This window comes from Toxotes jaculatrix, chromosome 18 (assembly GCF_017976425.1).
Source record: "Toxotes jaculatrix isolate fToxJac2 chromosome 18, fToxJac2.pri, whole genome shotgun sequence".
Classification (NCBI taxonomy): domain Eukaryota; kingdom Metazoa; phylum Chordata; class Actinopteri; family Toxotidae; genus Toxotes; species Toxotes jaculatrix.
Window position 1 is genome coordinate 17,759,151 of NC_054411.1, and position 17,220 is coordinate 17,776,370.

At 42.2% G+C, this 17,220-nt stretch overlaps 1 protein-coding gene across 1 annotated transcript in view; it reads right to left on the reverse strand.

The window, feature by feature from the left end:
* wu:fb95e10 (microtubule-associated protein futsch) overlaps nucleotides 1-17,220 on the reverse strand; it is a 28,762-nt gene that overhangs the window by 6,238 nt on the left and 5,304 nt on the right. Inside the window, exons 2-3 of the mRNA XM_041063122.1 lie at nucleotides 7,377-8,105; nucleotides 6,869-6,956 (exon numbers count right to left, since the gene is read on the reverse strand). Of these exons, the coding sequence (XP_040919056.1) occupies nucleotides 6,869-6,956; nucleotides 7,377-7,998 (710 nt within the window). The 5' untranslated portion in view covers nucleotides 7,999-8,105. The remainder of the gene's footprint in view (nucleotides 1-6,868; nucleotides 6,957-7,376; nucleotides 8,106-17,220) is intronic.

The window sequence follows — 17,220 nt, forward strand, 5'->3', positions numbered from 1 at the left end:
TTGAAGGATACAGAGACTGGCATTAGAGATGAAGTACGCTGAGGGGATATTCAGAGAGAGTATTCACAATAATCTGTCTGATAAAAGGAATATGGATAATCCAAAAAGGCAGGGGTTCTTTGAGGAGCACTGGAAATTAACCAGGCCACTGAGAAAAAAGAGGCAAGAGGGAGATAGAGACCATACAAGAGGGAGAAAGATGGGAAAGGGGGGCCAGATAATATTCATCCGATTACACATTATCTTATATCAGTATCTTATCAAAGGAGGCAGTCGGCACAGTGGGAAAACTATTACAGTATTTAAAAGACCAGGCCACAGTAAAATCAGATCTTGTGTGTTCTGAGATTAGATGTTGTTTAACAACACTTGGCCATGTCTGAAAACAGTGATACATTGATGCTTGAATTATTTTAAGCTTCTATTCATTCTGTAATTAAGCTCGCTGTCAGCTGAATGACAGAGAAGACTGTAAGCGTTACTGCAGTCTTTAAATTAAGCCACTTTGTGCCTACTTTTAACTCAAAGGGCAGCTTGTCTCAAAGAAAAACAAAAAGCATGTTCATTGTTCACATTTCACCACAAGCCTTGCTTAGAGAAACAACACTATTAATTGGGGTTAAATCAAATCAGAGAGCCCAGAAACGCACTGGAGCTGAAAAATCAAGTGACTGATGGTTAGTTGCTACCGGCGCACTGATGTACACAACAAAATACTTAGAGCTCGCCTTAGCTTTATTGCAGCTGCACATTTCCTCAATCATTGCAGCTGAGACTGTTTTATTGTGTATAAAAATGTGGTTTCCTTCTGGTGCTGTTTGGTTAGATACAAGAGTTAGGCTATGATTTAAATAATAAGATGCACCATGAAAGGGGCAAATGAGTAAGAGGGAGCTAAGCAAGCATGCAGGCAGACATCCTGCCTGCAGCAAAGGCGGCGAGCTATGGTAGAAAGACCTCCCACTTCTCAAGACAAGCGGCAAATTAAAGATGATGCCGTGTTAATTAAGCAGCAGAAATGTGGAGGCAGGATCTTTATCCTGGTTAAAGTGGTCACTTCAGGAAAGAAGCAGTCATGTGACTGAGGACACTTTAGATAGATAGATAGAGATACTTTATTAATCCCCCGTGGGGAAATTCGTTCGTCGTTCTTTGGGAATTTTACTGTAAAATGAACCTGATCAGGACTCTCTGTGTGTAATCACAAAAGCAATTAATATGTAGTTCTGGTGCAGAAAAAAAAAACACAAAGCGTCTACTTCTATCACATCTGCCACATGTCTGCAGCAAGAGTGAACACACCCACAAACACACCCGCACACACTCACACCTTTGTCTCGCACTCATATACGCCTCCTTCTGTCCTTCTGCCCTCCTCTCCTTCCCTCACTCCGACTCATTCCCATTAAATCCATTTGGTAATTGGCTCTGCGGCTTCACCCTTATAAAAGCATGGCAGCAGAAGACTGAATCAGAGAGTCATCGACCACACCCATAGCACAACAGAAGATTTACAGCCCGCGCAACATGTCGTCTGCTTCATGCTGGACGGCTGAATGATATCTGGGGCAAGGACCCTGACTACTGCTCACCACACACACTGGTGCTGGACCAATACATCAGCAGTAATTTGTTAGCTCATGAAGATGGTTGCATTCAGCCCACTGCAGTAAAAATTTATCATCCCTGAGGGACCATCAATGAGGAAAACAGCATGACTAATGTGGGAACATGAGAGGCTGAGTGGATGGCAGGAAAAACAGAAAACCACCTGATCACCTAACAGTGAGCTCGTCTCATTTTCTCCTCTGGATTTCTACAGTAAGGACTGAATACCCTTGCTCTGTCCTCTGATCTACAAAAGGGCAATATTTCCCTCTGTTTCACGCAGAGATACCCTCTGGTCCTCGCCACCTTCTCTCCACCTCTGCCTCTCTCTCTCTCTCTCTCTCTCACTAACAAATGCACACACACACACACACACACACACAGACACAGACAACTCGCACTCTCTGCAAGCACAGCCCTCACACTCTGTATGCATCTCTGGCAGCAGTGATGGGAGCTCAGCAGGGAAACATGACTTATTCAGCCATGTAGCTTCCATACTCCACTGCCACCATTTCTGTTTACTTCACTCGGCTGCATCGGCAGACAGCAGTGCCGGCAGGAGAGAGCAGCTCAGCGGCACGTGCACATGTACCACGTGTTCAGCAAGCCAGCATGTATGCCTCCCTTCCCCCTTTACCTCCTCATCATACTGAGTAATATACCGGTATATGAACACATGCTCTACATTCTAATTACATGCTGCTCTTACTATGCAGGAACAGCACATACAGTGTGTTCAAACACTGAAGCACCTATACAGCATATGCACAGTTTGTTGTACAGTCCTGTTAGGCAGGACACAAACCTGGACACAAATTGTCTCTGCAGCCGTCCAACAAAATCATAAGCTGGTACATATTCATACTTAAAAGCCGACGCATAAACTGTTAGCATACAGAGACATGATGTTCAAACAACCCATGATGATTTCTTCTTTCTCTATTTGCACACTAATCAGACTCAAATATTTCCTGTCACAAGCTGCGTGCTGAGGGCAATCAGCTGCAAACAGCAGGTACACACACACACACACACTTTATGAAGGACACAAGTGTGCCAGTGCAAGCGAAACAAACACAAAAATACAACACGCCCATGAAAAATACATTAATACTGTATAAAAAATGAATACAAAGAGAACAGATGCAAGTATGTCCATGCACATTGTGCACACACACACATTAACACACAGGTACACACCAATGTCTTCACTTTAGTAGTACATGCACTTATACAATCATAACATGGTGCATATAAAATATACCACCATCAACTCAGCTTCTACACCCTCACTGACCCGTTGCTGTTTTTGAAGAGGTAAAGTAGGTAGGTAAAGTGTGAGGTGAGCCTGTTTCTTGGATAGTGAAATTCTGTGATAATGAGATTCTTCTACATAGAAAAGATATTTTTGTTCCAACTTAAAGTTGCGTGAGCTTTCAGACTAGTCAAAAGTCCGTTTTCAAAAAAGGCTGGCTGTGCAGAATGTCACACAAACAGCTGGACAAAGAATAAGCTATAACAGCCACTGAAAACAACATCTAAAAAACCTCATTTAATTTTGCTAAAACTGGCTGAATAGAAGAACAAAGAGAGAGAGGGGCCTTAAATTAGATTGATGTCACTTAGTGAACCTGCATTTACTCTGTACTTTTATTCTTTGAGTAACCGGAACCTGCTGCAGATGGAATTAAATCAACTGAGCAACGCTGAGTAAATTGATAGACCCACTGTGGGTGTGTGTGTGTGTGTGACAGCAACAGGGGAGGCAGGGAGTGTCTGATATGGCAATGAATGTGTCCGTCGAGCTCTCCACCACTCTGCTGATAGCAGGCCTAAATTAAAGCCTGAGTGATGCAGGAAAAGGGCAAAATCTAATTAAAGTAGAAATTTATGGCCCTGTCAAAGCACATCACGTATACAAATGTTGACGTGCACGCACACACACTTCACAAAGTCTGCCTGCAAGGGTACACGGTGCTGTCAGATGAGCCTATTGTCAGTAATGGTTATACCTCTCTCCATGGGGATTCATATGTAGGTCTACTGCAGCAAAATCCTTCTCTGGGCTACACATCCACTGTTTGTGACACATTTCACTGACTCATACACTCACAAAGAGTACTGCAACTTAGGTACACTTAGATACACACTAATAATCTGATCTTAACCCGATTACAGTAATAGCCTTGGCTAGATTTCAGCCCAGTCTTTTGATAAATTCGACCATGTTACCTACTTAGCTCGTTAGTCTTTTGATTTAAAAGTCTGGCTACACACAGAGAAGCCTGCTGAATGTTTGAACCCAACACTGGTGTTTAGCAAACACAGTGAATAATACAGCATGTGTAAAGGTGTTCAGTGAACACATCACTGATGTTGACATACAGACAGTAAGTGTGTTTCTAACCACCTGCACATTTTTAAATTGTGCATCAAACTCATCTGTGAGCAAATGTTGGAAATTTGACAAAGAAAAAAAAAGTTTTCAGGCTTGGTTGAGGTGAAAGAAAAATGAGGCCAACTGCCATTAAAACTTGAAACAAATTAAAATAAAAACATTTGATCTGTCTGAGACTATAATGTTCCTGAAATTAATAACAAACCTAAATTCAATAATTCCATGTGGTTTTTCCACGTGGTTTTCCATCATTTGAGGTTTGACAGGTGCTCTTTTGAAAGTATCATCAACCTGTATGCTCTTCTTCTACAGCGCTTTAATGGAATTAGCACCACCAGTTGTTTACATAGATAAACCAATTCCTAATATTTCTATTAGCAACAGTAACACTGGTATGTAAGACATAGTTATACATAACCACATTCACACCTTTTAGTGTAAATATGAAGGAAACACCTGTAACAGTGTGAAAGACTTCACTGTGAGACACTTCCCACTGTAAGGGTTAAGGAATGTTAAATTTAAACAACACAGAGTCAATAATTACTCTATCACAGTCTTACAACATCAACACTTGAGACAAAAGAGTTAAGACTGTGGACCCATGTAGACACTTGGTGGTGAACTTAACGAAAAGCTTTAATTTGTGTTTGGTGATGTTGCGGTGAAATGTGCAAAGACTGGGTGGGAAATGATGTTCCACAGAAAAGTGGGTGAACATGAGGAAGGTGTACTGGTTGTCCATGGATGAACTCACCATGACAGGTCATAAAAGTCGAACAATGAACGTTCTGTCCTGCACTGGCGATTACCGACGTGCCCTTGTGTAATACTATTTAATGAGATGTTTTCACATCAGCCATTGTATAAAGCTGTAATCTGTGTGTAATCTCTACAGTGCAACTGCTACTCGTGGCACGTGGAGTGTGGAGTGTGGAGGGGGGTGGGATCTAAAACACCTTGCTCTCAGGTGGAAGAGAGCAGTTTGCAACTTTGTGTGTCATGTTAGACTACTGGCAATAACTAAATAGAGGAGAAAACAGGGGGACCAGCCAAAAAAATATGTATGTATGTTCCATACCTGCTCTGCTCTTGTCCTCCGAACTGGAGCCCGGCCGATACTGGATTTTTCAGGCCAGTACAATTAAATTGAAAGAATCTGGTAACAACATTTCAGCATCTTTTGATTTTGGCTTGTTAGAGCTCAGATGGACAAACTATGTAATGGAGACATGGTCTATAAATTAACTCAAACATCTTATGTATCTTATATATATCTGCTGACATATGTGCCCTACACTAACAAACATCAGCCTTACTCTACTGTGGATGGAGTGATGGATTCTGTTCTCCCCTCCTAACCTCTTGTACTGATATGGTGAACAACAACAGCAGAGCCGTGTCCACCAAATACAACTCTATAAGCACTGGGTGCTCCCCAAGCTCTGAAGAGGCTCAATTCATTGTTAAATATGAAATTTGCAACAGAGAAACCTTTATTTTTACTGTACTACGATGTGCTTTAGATCTGTCTTAAGGGAAGAGTTTGACACTTTGGGAAATACAACAACAAGAACAGATGATTTTAATGATATAATTCATACGTGTGTATGCTGAAAATGAAGCTACCGCCAGCAGCCAGCTACCTTACCTTAACATAGAGACGGTAAACAGGGAAAAACAGCTAGCCTGGATAGAATAGAACAATGTACCCTACATGTATGAAAGTCATATCAGTTTTCTCATCCTTTTGGTAAGAAAGTGAAAAAGCCTATTTCCCCAAACGTCAAACTATCCTTAAAAGAATCATCCTGTGATTGCCTGCAGTGTGCGGTTGTTCTCCTGGTTTCTATTTGTTTTAACAAGTTTGCTATAAATGATCCAATCTGTTTGACGCAAGTGTTTCTGACCGAACAACGTGTCCACATACAGACATGCCAACATGGTGACATAACACATCATACACCATGGCGGCAATACAGTTAAAGAAGAAAGAGGCTATTGCTCAAGCAAATAAACAAACAGGAAGAAGAGGCAGAAGGATAAGATTCTGTTGAAAGAAAAGTCAGACTCCCAACGGCTCTATCTGATCAGGATCCTCACTGTCTCAGACAAAGGCCTCTTTCAGCCTCCTCTCGTGTTCTCTTGCCAAGTCACCTCAGGAGCCAACACCATGCTCCCAGTGTGACTCAGGTGAGGAACACATGTTGACCTGATTGCAGACAAACAGACGCTCTGGTGTACCAACACACTGAAAAGCGCTAACTCTAAAGAAAGAAAACACTAAGATCATACTCTTGTTAATTCTTCCATCTCCCCTTCTCCCTCCTCTAATGCCCCTCTTCCTAAAACTTGTTTTATTAATAATGCTGTATAATGCTTGCTCTGGTGAAACCCTACGAGGCATTCCTCTAAGGCTTGTTCTGACATTGGCTGGTTGTTGGCCTACTTATGCCCAGCCTCTCCAAGCCACTATGTGGGGGATCATTGTCCCTCATTCCTCCAGGGTGTTTTCTCTTAAACAGGGTCTTCTTTGAACCTGTAGCCAAGTGAAGCCCTTTGAACCAACTGCTTCTCACTTGGCACTGAGGAGCGTTATAGTGCTGAACTCATTCCCCGGCAATTCCTATCTATCTGGTAAGTTATTAGGTTTCGCTGCTGTTCCAGAGTAAATGTGTTGATTTGCTACCAAATCACTGGAAAGGTTTTTAATAAAAGGAGCCCAGTTAGAACATTTTTGCCTGGAGGATGTCTGAGAAGAGGACCAGTTATAGACAGCTGCCTGTGCTATCTACAGACACACAGACAATCTCTTTAAGACTTCAGCACAGGCAAGGCCTCAGCTAATGTCACACCTACCTGGTTGTCTTGGAAACCGGGGGTTTATCAGGCTTAGGTGAGGCAGCAGAGCTAGGCTTGGTGGGAGTCGCAGAGGCAGGTTTGGGAGCTGGAGGAGAGAAGAGGGAGTGAGAAAAAAAGTTAAGAAATGTGTGATACGATAAGAACAGTGTTTTATAGTAAAGTATTATATGGTATATAACAAATACTATATGGTATGTAACAAACACTGTATCACAGATAAAGGTCAGGCACATATTTCTTTCATACAGTGTGTCACAAGGATCTAGGGCAAATACATTTCTGGATCAGCAGCAGTCACTCTGGCATGTCTAATATGTGTGCTGAATCCGTCCCATCTACATATATCCGCATGTCATCACATTACAATGCATACATCTCATTAGAGCTGTGAAAATATTTTCTGCTAGACTTACTGTGGATGTGTTTGTCCCACATTCTGCCTACATTCTGAATTATACTTTTGCACTGAAATCAAATTTTGTCTTGTGATGACATTTGAACCAACCTGGGGGCTTTTTAGCAGCAGCTGCAGTGGTGCTGGTTTTGACACCGTTAGTAGTTGTGGATGGTGTCCTCTTGGCTGCTGTTGGTCCGGTCGTTGACTTTGCGCCATTGTTGGCTGGGGCTGTCCCTGTCGCTTTCTTCTCACCCACTTTGCTCTTCGAGGCTGGGGCTCCGGCTGTGCCTGTTGGTTTTTTGGAGGGAGCTGAGGTCGGGGTGCTCTTTTTGTCTGAAGCAGGTGTGGATTTCTTAGCCACGCCATTGGTCTGAGGCTTAGACACGCCATTTGAGAGGCGGCTCTGGGATGTGTTGGACCGTGAGCCAGATGTAGTCTTGGATGGGTTGGTGGTGGTAGGTTTTGTCTTGGCTGTGGCCTTGTTGGTAGTCTTGGCTTTGGAGTCTCCTGAGGTCTTGTTGCTGGTCTTAGCAGCCGGGGTTTCCTTGGCCTGTTCTGGTTGGGGTTCCACCTGGCCCGTCTCTCCTACAGGCTGCTGTGGCATCTCCTCTTCCTCCAGACTGGCTGCCTGGTTGGGCTCCTGTCCAGCTGGTGCTGCCTCATTTCCTGGATTGGATTCCAGTGCTTCCATTGGCTCCAGTGCTGCCGTGGCAACCCCATCCGGCTTCATCTCCCCTAGAGTGGTAGTGGTCCGTCTCTGCAGGGCAGGGCTGAGTGACTTAAATCTCACAGGATGGCCACAGGTCTACAGGCTTTCTGGAGACAACAAGGTCGGGTCTGGAGAGACAGGATAATGTACAGTACAACACAGTTAGTCCACAGCAAGACCAGACATGAAAAGCATTTCACTGTCTCTGCTATCAGTAGACAGAGCCCCAGGAATGTTGTTTGCCCTAATCAGATAAACCAGCGGCTTCTATCCTCTTATAGCTTCAGCAAACAGAAGTATATACAAGCACCCTTAAAAAGAAAATACATCACAGCTTCATAAGTCATGCTTGAAGGGAAGCCTCAGGATAAACAATTACAACAACACATCACGACATCACACACATTGTAAATGTGTGTGATGTCGCGGGGGCCACAAAAGGAGGAGCAGCGGAGGACAATGTGTCTACTGCATAAACAACATATTCCACAAATAGCCTTCATTAATTTCAATGCCAACTGCAGTGCAGTGGCAAATGGTCCCCTCTGTGACACGAAAAAGCTCAGTGACACACTTGGCAAGCGTAACTGCTACGGGTTGGCTTCTTTCTTTTTTTTTTCCTTGGTACAAAAAAGCATCAGAGTCACTAGTGTGGAAGACTAGTTTTCTGGGATAGTACACTTAAGGGAGCGCAAAAAGCTTTAGCATGCAAACTATTAGAGCCCGACCGAGTCATGGGTCAGCCGATTTCATCAGCTGATACTGGCCTATCACAGGCATATCACAGGTTCATTCAAATTCATTCGTTTGAATGAATTTGAAATTTGACTGAATTCGTTGGAATTTGAAGTTCATTTGTTTGAATGAATTCAAATGAGCAGCCGGTGACAGCAGAAGACGGTGGCGCTCAGTCTGCTGAGTGTTGACATCATGCAACATTGTCACCTACTTGATGCAATGGTGGAAAGTAAATAAACAACATCCCTTATTTTCTCTCATGACAATGTCACTCATGATTATCATACTGGCTACCAAACCATGTCGCTGCTCTCATAGCTTGTCAGTTGATTGGAAATTAATGTGTGAGCATCTTAGCCCATTCTACCTATATGTTATAACAATAATAGGAGTATAACCAATCTGTATTGGCAACAAAAATCTAAATATTAGAGGGGTTCTACAAACTACACACACTCATGTATGTACATACCACACACACAGCTACTACTAAAGAAAAGTAATGTGAGGTGGGAAACAGGCTTGGATGAATTTGCTAAGTGGGTCAAGGCATAAACAAGAAAAACCCAAAGACAGGGAGAAAGTTTGACTTATGGGTCATAAACAAAGCAGTCAGAGACATGAGTAACTGGGGACAAAAAATGGGGACATGAAGCATATGAGGCCTGATAAAGGGCAACCATCTGTAATACACACTCATACATTACCTGTATCGACATAAGACAACTGTCTCTTATTCCTCAGTGACTTTCAAATGAAAGGTTGAGAGGAAAAAGATCCTTTTTTTTTTTTTTTTCAAGTTTGAGAGAAGTAGAGGGGGAAGTTGGGGGAGTAGCAGGAAACTGCCCTGTCAAAGTTTACAAACAGAGCGAGGAGCCGGCTGTGCAGGAGGCTAAGTGGTGAGACAAACTCTGAGGCAAAGCAGAGGCCAGCCCAGAGGAAGAGGCTTGGCCTGTGGAGCATGGGAACAGAAAGAGAAGGTTGGACAGAGCGGGACAGGGACGGGGGGCGGGGGAGAAAAGAGACAGGAAAAAAACAAGACGTAAAATGAGCTCACTACTGGCTGATGATTGCTGGTCGAACTGTAAAATCCAGACAACACTAGTCATCCTAGTTTCCAATGATCTAAACTTGTATGCACACACTCATAGTCCTATTTCTAGAAGAGGACAGACATCATCTTTATGCTGCTAGCTTTCTGGAAACAATTCCTGAACACTCTTTCTCGTCTTTCTTTCCCTCTTCGGTCATCGTTTACTCATCCTCTAAACTAAATCTCACATGTCATAAGGCCTTCTTTCATTTTCCACTGATCCTCCCTTTCTCTCAGCCATTTTCCCCTCCTCGGTTTCTTTCCTCCCCCACAGATCCCGATCTCCTTCCATCCCTCTGTTCTCTGTTTGCCTTTGCACAGATGGCCTGAGCAGCTGAGCAGGGCCAGAGGGGGAGAGCGAGAGAGACAGAGACTGAAAAAAAAGCATATCCTTGCATCCCAAACAACACATACAAACAGATACCCACAGTCAGTGCAACAGGCCACCACCCAAAACAACCAAAGAGGCTGGGAGGGAGGCGACGGGTGGCTGTGAGAAGCAACTCATGCTGCACCCGTTGGTCACAAGAGATTTTTAAATGCCAGCGAGGCTACAAAATGTGAACAGTTGGTTTAATTATGTTACAACCAGTCACAGCTTTTAGGACAGGGACAGGGTGGACACTGGTGGGAGTGAGGAGGGGGAACAGGGAAAGTAAGACAGAAAGTAAATGGTTTATGGGTCCCACACAGTTTTCATTGTTGTTTCAGAGCAACCTGACATTAAATCTGTGTTTTCTTAATCTCCTGAACTCTTAATACACTTAAAAGAACAGTTCAACATTTTAGGATCTATGTGTATTTACTTTCTTGCAGAGAGTTGGATGAGAAGATATTTACTATACAGATATGGTGGTATCAGTTCTCATCTTGTATTTCTATTGCTTTCACTTTCAGTTTCAAGGAAGAAACAAACCCTGAAAATGATTCACTCTTTGCCTCCAGTACTGCTACAGCCCAGACCAGGTCGAAGAGTGATTGTTAATTTGTTTAAAATAACTTTGGGAAAAAATTTGCTACATATAACCAGTCTTTGCCAAAAATCAATAAGTGTTTCTAAGTTTTTACATATTAAATCTCTAATAAAGCCATGCCACTGATTTGACTGATTAAGACCTGTTATATATATATCAACACTGTGATCTAATTAGACCAGGGAGTAAAACAGGAAGTTATACTGTGTTCAACCACAGTTACCTCCTCTATGGTTTGAGATGACGGTGTTCTGCTCTTCCCACAGTAGACTAAAGCATCTGGCTAGGCTGTTCATTTCACTACTCCTCCAAAGTGCCCTACATTAGTGGTGTGTGTGTGTGTGTGTGCATATGTGTGTGAGAGTGATAAATCCTGATTGCATGGCCATTGCCAGAGGAACATTTCTCTCTCCTGCAAGTCTCCAGACAGCTGTGAGATTGCACTTCTCTCTCTGGCTCTATTGCTCATTCAGCCAGTCCTACGTCAGTAGGACCATCAGTCAGCATTAAGCATAAATAGGGATGGAAACTGATGAGATTTAGTTGATACCAACTGCCATTTTTACAACCGTTACAGTTTCCCACAGGTTTAGAATTGGACGGTGGTGTCCAATTGGTGGTGATGGGTGGCACAGCACGCGACTGGTGTGCATGCAGAGACTCGTGCACACCACGAGAGAGCGTAAATCAGGTTATTTTCTGTAACTAAACATTTAAAAAAAAAAAAACACCTCACATGCAGACTACTGGTAGATACTAGCTAGGCAGCTGCTGACAGAGAAGCTTCTAGTCCCCTACTCAGTTACCGCAGGGCACACAACTCAGACAGGTGTGTGGCCAAAACACTTGCACTATTTCAGCAGACAAAATAATCCAGAGACCCTGTTTTTAAATTTTGGATTTTTTCCTTATCAATATCCTACTTACTAAACCTTTGGGTTTCACTGTTACTGTAGTTTAAAAAACATCTTAAAAATACATTTTTTAAAAATTCTCTCATGCTTAGGCGTGGTGAGCCGATGAGCTGACAGTACATTGTGGGAAACACTCCTAATTACTGTGGCGCTCCTGACTGAAACATCTTCAACCCACTAATGTTATTACTGGTTTTCATTAAACCTAATTAGACTGAAGGTAGTTATTCACTTTCAAATTGACTGACTGGGCTATTGCTATGAGGACCCACATTTTGTGAGAGTTATAAATAAGCCTATTTTGAGGCTGTAAAATGATTGCTTCAAGTGGCAATGTTAATACACACTGTAAAAAGTGAACACTGGCTACAGAAGTTAGATTAATATGTTTAATTTCTCAATAATCATTTCTTTCTGCCTATCTATGGATGATTTTGCAGAGAAACTCTAATTTTTTGTTCACCCGCTTCACATTCGTACAATTACACACATTTGGATGAGAGCTGTGTTGTGGCAAGTTTTCTCAATTAATGGCTAAGCAGCTTCATTAAAACTCCCGGGGATAAAATGTTTTGCTGGTTCACTGGCACCTCAACTATTTTGCATCACGCAAAGGGGGTTACAAGGGGATTAGGTTACATTATATAACATTACAGTGAGGTTACTCAAGCACTCTCTCCAATCCTTTTTTTTTTTTTTTCAGCTGGACCAGAGGGAAACAATACAGGCCATGCATTTCACCAGTAGTCTTCCAGTCTTATATAAATAAACCTTAAATGTACAAAGCAGAATAAGGTGCAGCTATGACACTATGCTCATTAATTCCCAGGTCAAATTTACCTTACATCCAACTGTCTTAACACTTAAAACGTGGGCTTTTCTCCAAGAACAAAGGGAAAACCCAGATAGGCTGTGGGATATTATCTCTAACACCATCTCTGATCCTACCAAGGCTACAACCCAGGCTATAATACACACAAAATATGGGTTTTCAACCCATAAGGGACAAAATTCAGTGACCTGAGACATAATGGTCTGTGAGTTAGAGCACATTTGCTGCAGCGGATTCCAGACAGATGGCTATGTCAGCTAAATTAGGTTCATTTCAAAACATGTTTAATTTCAGGCAACCTGAACAGTGTGAAATGTTTAGAGAATAAAAGCTTTTAATCTGAAGAGAATTTCTGGTCAACCTACCTCAGGCCAAGCAGCTGGACACTACCTGTCAGCTGTCCTGATGTCCTGTGGCATGAGCAACACATACATGCACTAAAAGGGCCTGTAGAAGAATAACTACTTCAACAGGCTGAGGTTTTTATCCTCAGGATTCAGCTAAAAACAATAGCTGGAGATAGACCAGACCTGCATGGAAGTAGAGTAGGAGTTTCGTTGCTGGTATCATCTAGGTTTGGCATATTTTTCACAGTAAACGTCTGAATGTAGTTGACTTTGCAAAAATGTGTTTATTGGCCCACAGTGTGTCCAAGTCATGTGGTTGCAGCTCCCAAGCAGCGTCCCACTCCAAATTCCCTGCAAGCCTCAATGATGAGCAACACAGTAACTGAGAACAAAAGAAACCCACTCGCATACTAAGTCACACAAAAACCAAAGGCAGTGGTCAGAGCAGAGGACCACCCTCACCCTCCACACACACACACACACATTTATATTTGTTCTACAATAATTCATCAGTCACTTGTACCAGCTGATCATGTTTAGACCTCAGCTATATCTGATCTAATATTTTACAGTCTAACAGTCTGTTTCTAGTCTCTAGTTTTGACTCTCTTACTTTGTGTTGTTTGTGTATGTACAAGTATAGTATACAGTTTACATTTTTAATTTTTATTTATTCTATTTTATCTCACATAAGGTGCCTTCCTAGTTTTTATATCTTTATCACTACAAAGATTCAGTATGTAAGACATTCTGTAAAGTTTCATCCAAATTTTATGTAGTTTATTCCTGTTGTTGTTGTCATTATTGCACTTAATAGGCCTCAAGCAGTAAGCTAATGATGGCCAAGCCAGCTCTGCAAGGTAAGATCATCCTCCTAGGCATCATCCCTTCCTAATACCCACACCGGGACGTAAACAAAATGTGTGTGCGCTCAGATGTTTATGTGTATTGTGTTCAGGCCAACACTGTCAATAACTGGAAGGCATCCAGCTCCGCTGAGGGATCTAAGCTTTTCTGACTGTCTAGACACAAACATGCTGTTCTTGAATAATCAGGTCATCAGCATATTTAAACAGAAAACTAGTACTTTGACCCCCTTTGTGCATCAAGTACAAGCTACCACTGTGTGTCTGTAGGGGGGATGCACATGCACTAGCCATGCCTGTTTTGAATAAAGCAGGGGGTTACTTTAAAAACCTGCTCACAGGAAAATACCACATTTCTGAATGTTTTTTTAATAAGATAATGCAAAGGGTAGTTGTGATTAATTATACAGATTAAAATTAAGAAGCTGCGGTGCTGGTTATTAAGCTAAACGTTAATGTCAAATTTGCTCTTGGGCTGTGGTGTGTGTTCACGTCTAATCACACCCGCTGTCAGTTAGAAAGGGATATGTAGAGAAGGCGAAGAGACCCTTCGTCTTCTCTAGACAAAGGCCTGAATCAAAGCCCCCTGCTCTCTCCCTCACTTTAGCCAACCAACCGTCTTAAGAGCATGTATGAACTGCTGCGATAGAAAGTGAGCTCTGCTTTCACAGTACACAACTGTGTACACACACACACTTATGCGTTCTGTGAGCCTTCTTCTATCCCCAGGGCCTACTCTAAATAGTAGTCAAAGAGAGGGATTGTGGGGGAAGGAAGCAGTGGTGGTGGTAGTGGGGGTGGGGTGGGGGAGATGGCAGAAAAGATGCAAAAAGAAAGTGGGCTTTTGTGGGCGATGTAACCCTCAGCTAATGCTGACATGAACTCGTGCAAGCTTGATAGAATTACTCAAGACATAACTAATGCCTCCGTTAAGAGGATAGAGGGTTCGAGCAGAGTCGTCGGCTGTGAGGGGAGAGGATGTGAGTTTGTCGGGTCTGGTTTTGAAGGCATTTTTAATGAGCATTCAGTGGCCTCTGACCCTGTAATTGACATGCCTTTACCTCCACAAACCAGATGCATTTATAAAGCACATCTCATAATGTAGAGTAGCAAATGTCAAAGCGGGGAAAAGCAAGCGCTCTCTTCACCTTCACCACCAACACCTGTTCATTTCATTTTAGACTTATACAGGAATATCTGTCTCATACAACAAGACATAAAGTGTGCTCACTGTGACTCCAGCAATGAGAAAAATCCCTCCTCATTTTCTGACTGAGCAGGATGCAATTTATTTTCACATCTACCAAAGAAAACAAAAAAGACTAAAGATAAGATTTTTCTAATATTCAGTGTATGAGTATTCATTCCATAATAGTCTGTAATAAACCAATCAAGTCCTTATTTAGAAAATGTCTTCTCTCATATTCTTTTAAAACAACACAACAGCTCCAAACTTGTCTCTGCGAGGAACACAACTCTGCAGAGCCGCTTCAATAATTTACTGCTCTCTCGCTTACGGCACCACTGCTCATGGGTAAGCGGGCTGATGCAAGTGCCCTCAGATTTGACGTAGTTGTACTGGTGTGCGACCAAAAATTATAAAATAAGTGGAATGTGTGTATGTTCTCATGTGTGTGTATCACTCCACTTCCTCTCCCGGTCAACTCTCTGCCCCATTTGGGGCTATTTAGGTTCAGTTAAACTAACTGAATCTAGAGCAACCTTGGATAAAATATAGGCAAAAAGAATATATTTAAAATACACAAATATATTTAAAATCTAAAAATATATTTAAAATGCAACCAGTTTGGAATTTTGGGTTTCTCTAAATGTCCTATTTTGTCCAACCAACTGATCAAAATCCACTGATCCATCCCTTTATTGTAATGTTAGACCAAGTAGAGCAGCGGATTATCAATTTGTGAAGATGTAATCAGCAAATTTTTGGCTTTTTTGCATGAAAAATTTACTTACATAAATAAATAGTTGTTTATCAAAATATTTGCTGATTTGTTTTTCTGTTGGCACTGTATCAGCAGACAAAATGTCTGTTTAATAATTTATCAGAAACTGGAATGGTGTTGAGGAAGATGCTGGCAGAGGGGCCTAAATGTAAACACAGGAGCATGAGTGCTATAGGGAGAGAGATCCATCTTTACTTCCTAGATCAGTGAATGAAAAGTAAAGATGTACAGCTACCACTTCCCACCGCAGCATGTTTCATTTACTCTCAGCCAAATCTTGGCAGATCACCAACAACAGACTAACAGCTGCAACAGCAACTGTCAGTCATACACTGTTTGAACAGGCAGAGCACAAGAAATAAAAAGTTGCTGAAAGAATGTATTTCCGCAGTCAGTGGATCCATCTGTATCAGACTGAAAATGTCAAACCCAGTCTGTACATAAAATAAGCTTTCCCATTAGGACTCCGTCATTATTGTAAAGGAGTTATATAACAACAGCCACAGGATCACAGTAAACCTTTTCAAAGCTAATATCACTTCTGCCCACCATCACTGTAACCACTGACTCTCTCCCCATCACACTGAGTGGGAGGGTTTCTCCACATGTCACCGCCTCTTCCTCAGCTTCTACACACAACTCATCATGGCTCACTGCTAATCTCCGGAGGAAGCCTCTACGAGCCAACCATGAGACAAGAGGCTGATTATTACCAAACACATCCTTGATGCGGATGTCCATAGGGATGGAGGAAAAGAAATGATGGGTTTATGTATGGAAGTTGGACAAGGGGTGCTGGGGGTACTGCTGGACATGCCTCCATTAACTTGATGCTAATCGCAGCTCACACATTCCCCAAACACCCCCGACCTGAGGTCAGGAAACTGCCTCTGTCCTGCACACAAATAAACTTGAAACAAAGCCTGCTGCTCTCCATGGCATTCTCCACAGACAGTGGGAGGGCTGAGCAAGCAGGGGCGAGAGTTGTGAGCAAATGTCAATAATCTGGCCCATAATACAGCCCAGTGTCCTTTTCCACACTGAGGCTGTTGCAACTTTGCAACTGTTTTGTTGTAGCATCGTCTGTATTCTCAGGGTACATTATTCCTGACTGATACACTTTCTTCTACAGAGCCCCTCTGGTGACATTGGATAAAAAAAAAAAAATGCGTGGCCCCCAGAGGGGCTCCGTATTCTTCTGCTTGGTTTAGAGCAAACATATACATCAAGTAAGCTGTATTTTAGTTACATTTTAGTCAATCTAGAAAATAAGAAATTAGGTTGAAACTGGTTATGGTGCTTTTAATAGTAGTACAAAAAGTATATAAATACTGTATAAACCTCTCCTGTATTGTTAATGCACTAGTCTTAAAAACATGTTTAATTTATTGATAGGGAGTGGTTTATGATATGCAACGAGTATTTGCATCTTCACCAAAAATAGTCCTGTGCTTTACTGCCTTGGCTTGGATTTATGTTTAATTTTAGCATCTTGTTAGGACAATATCAATTGTG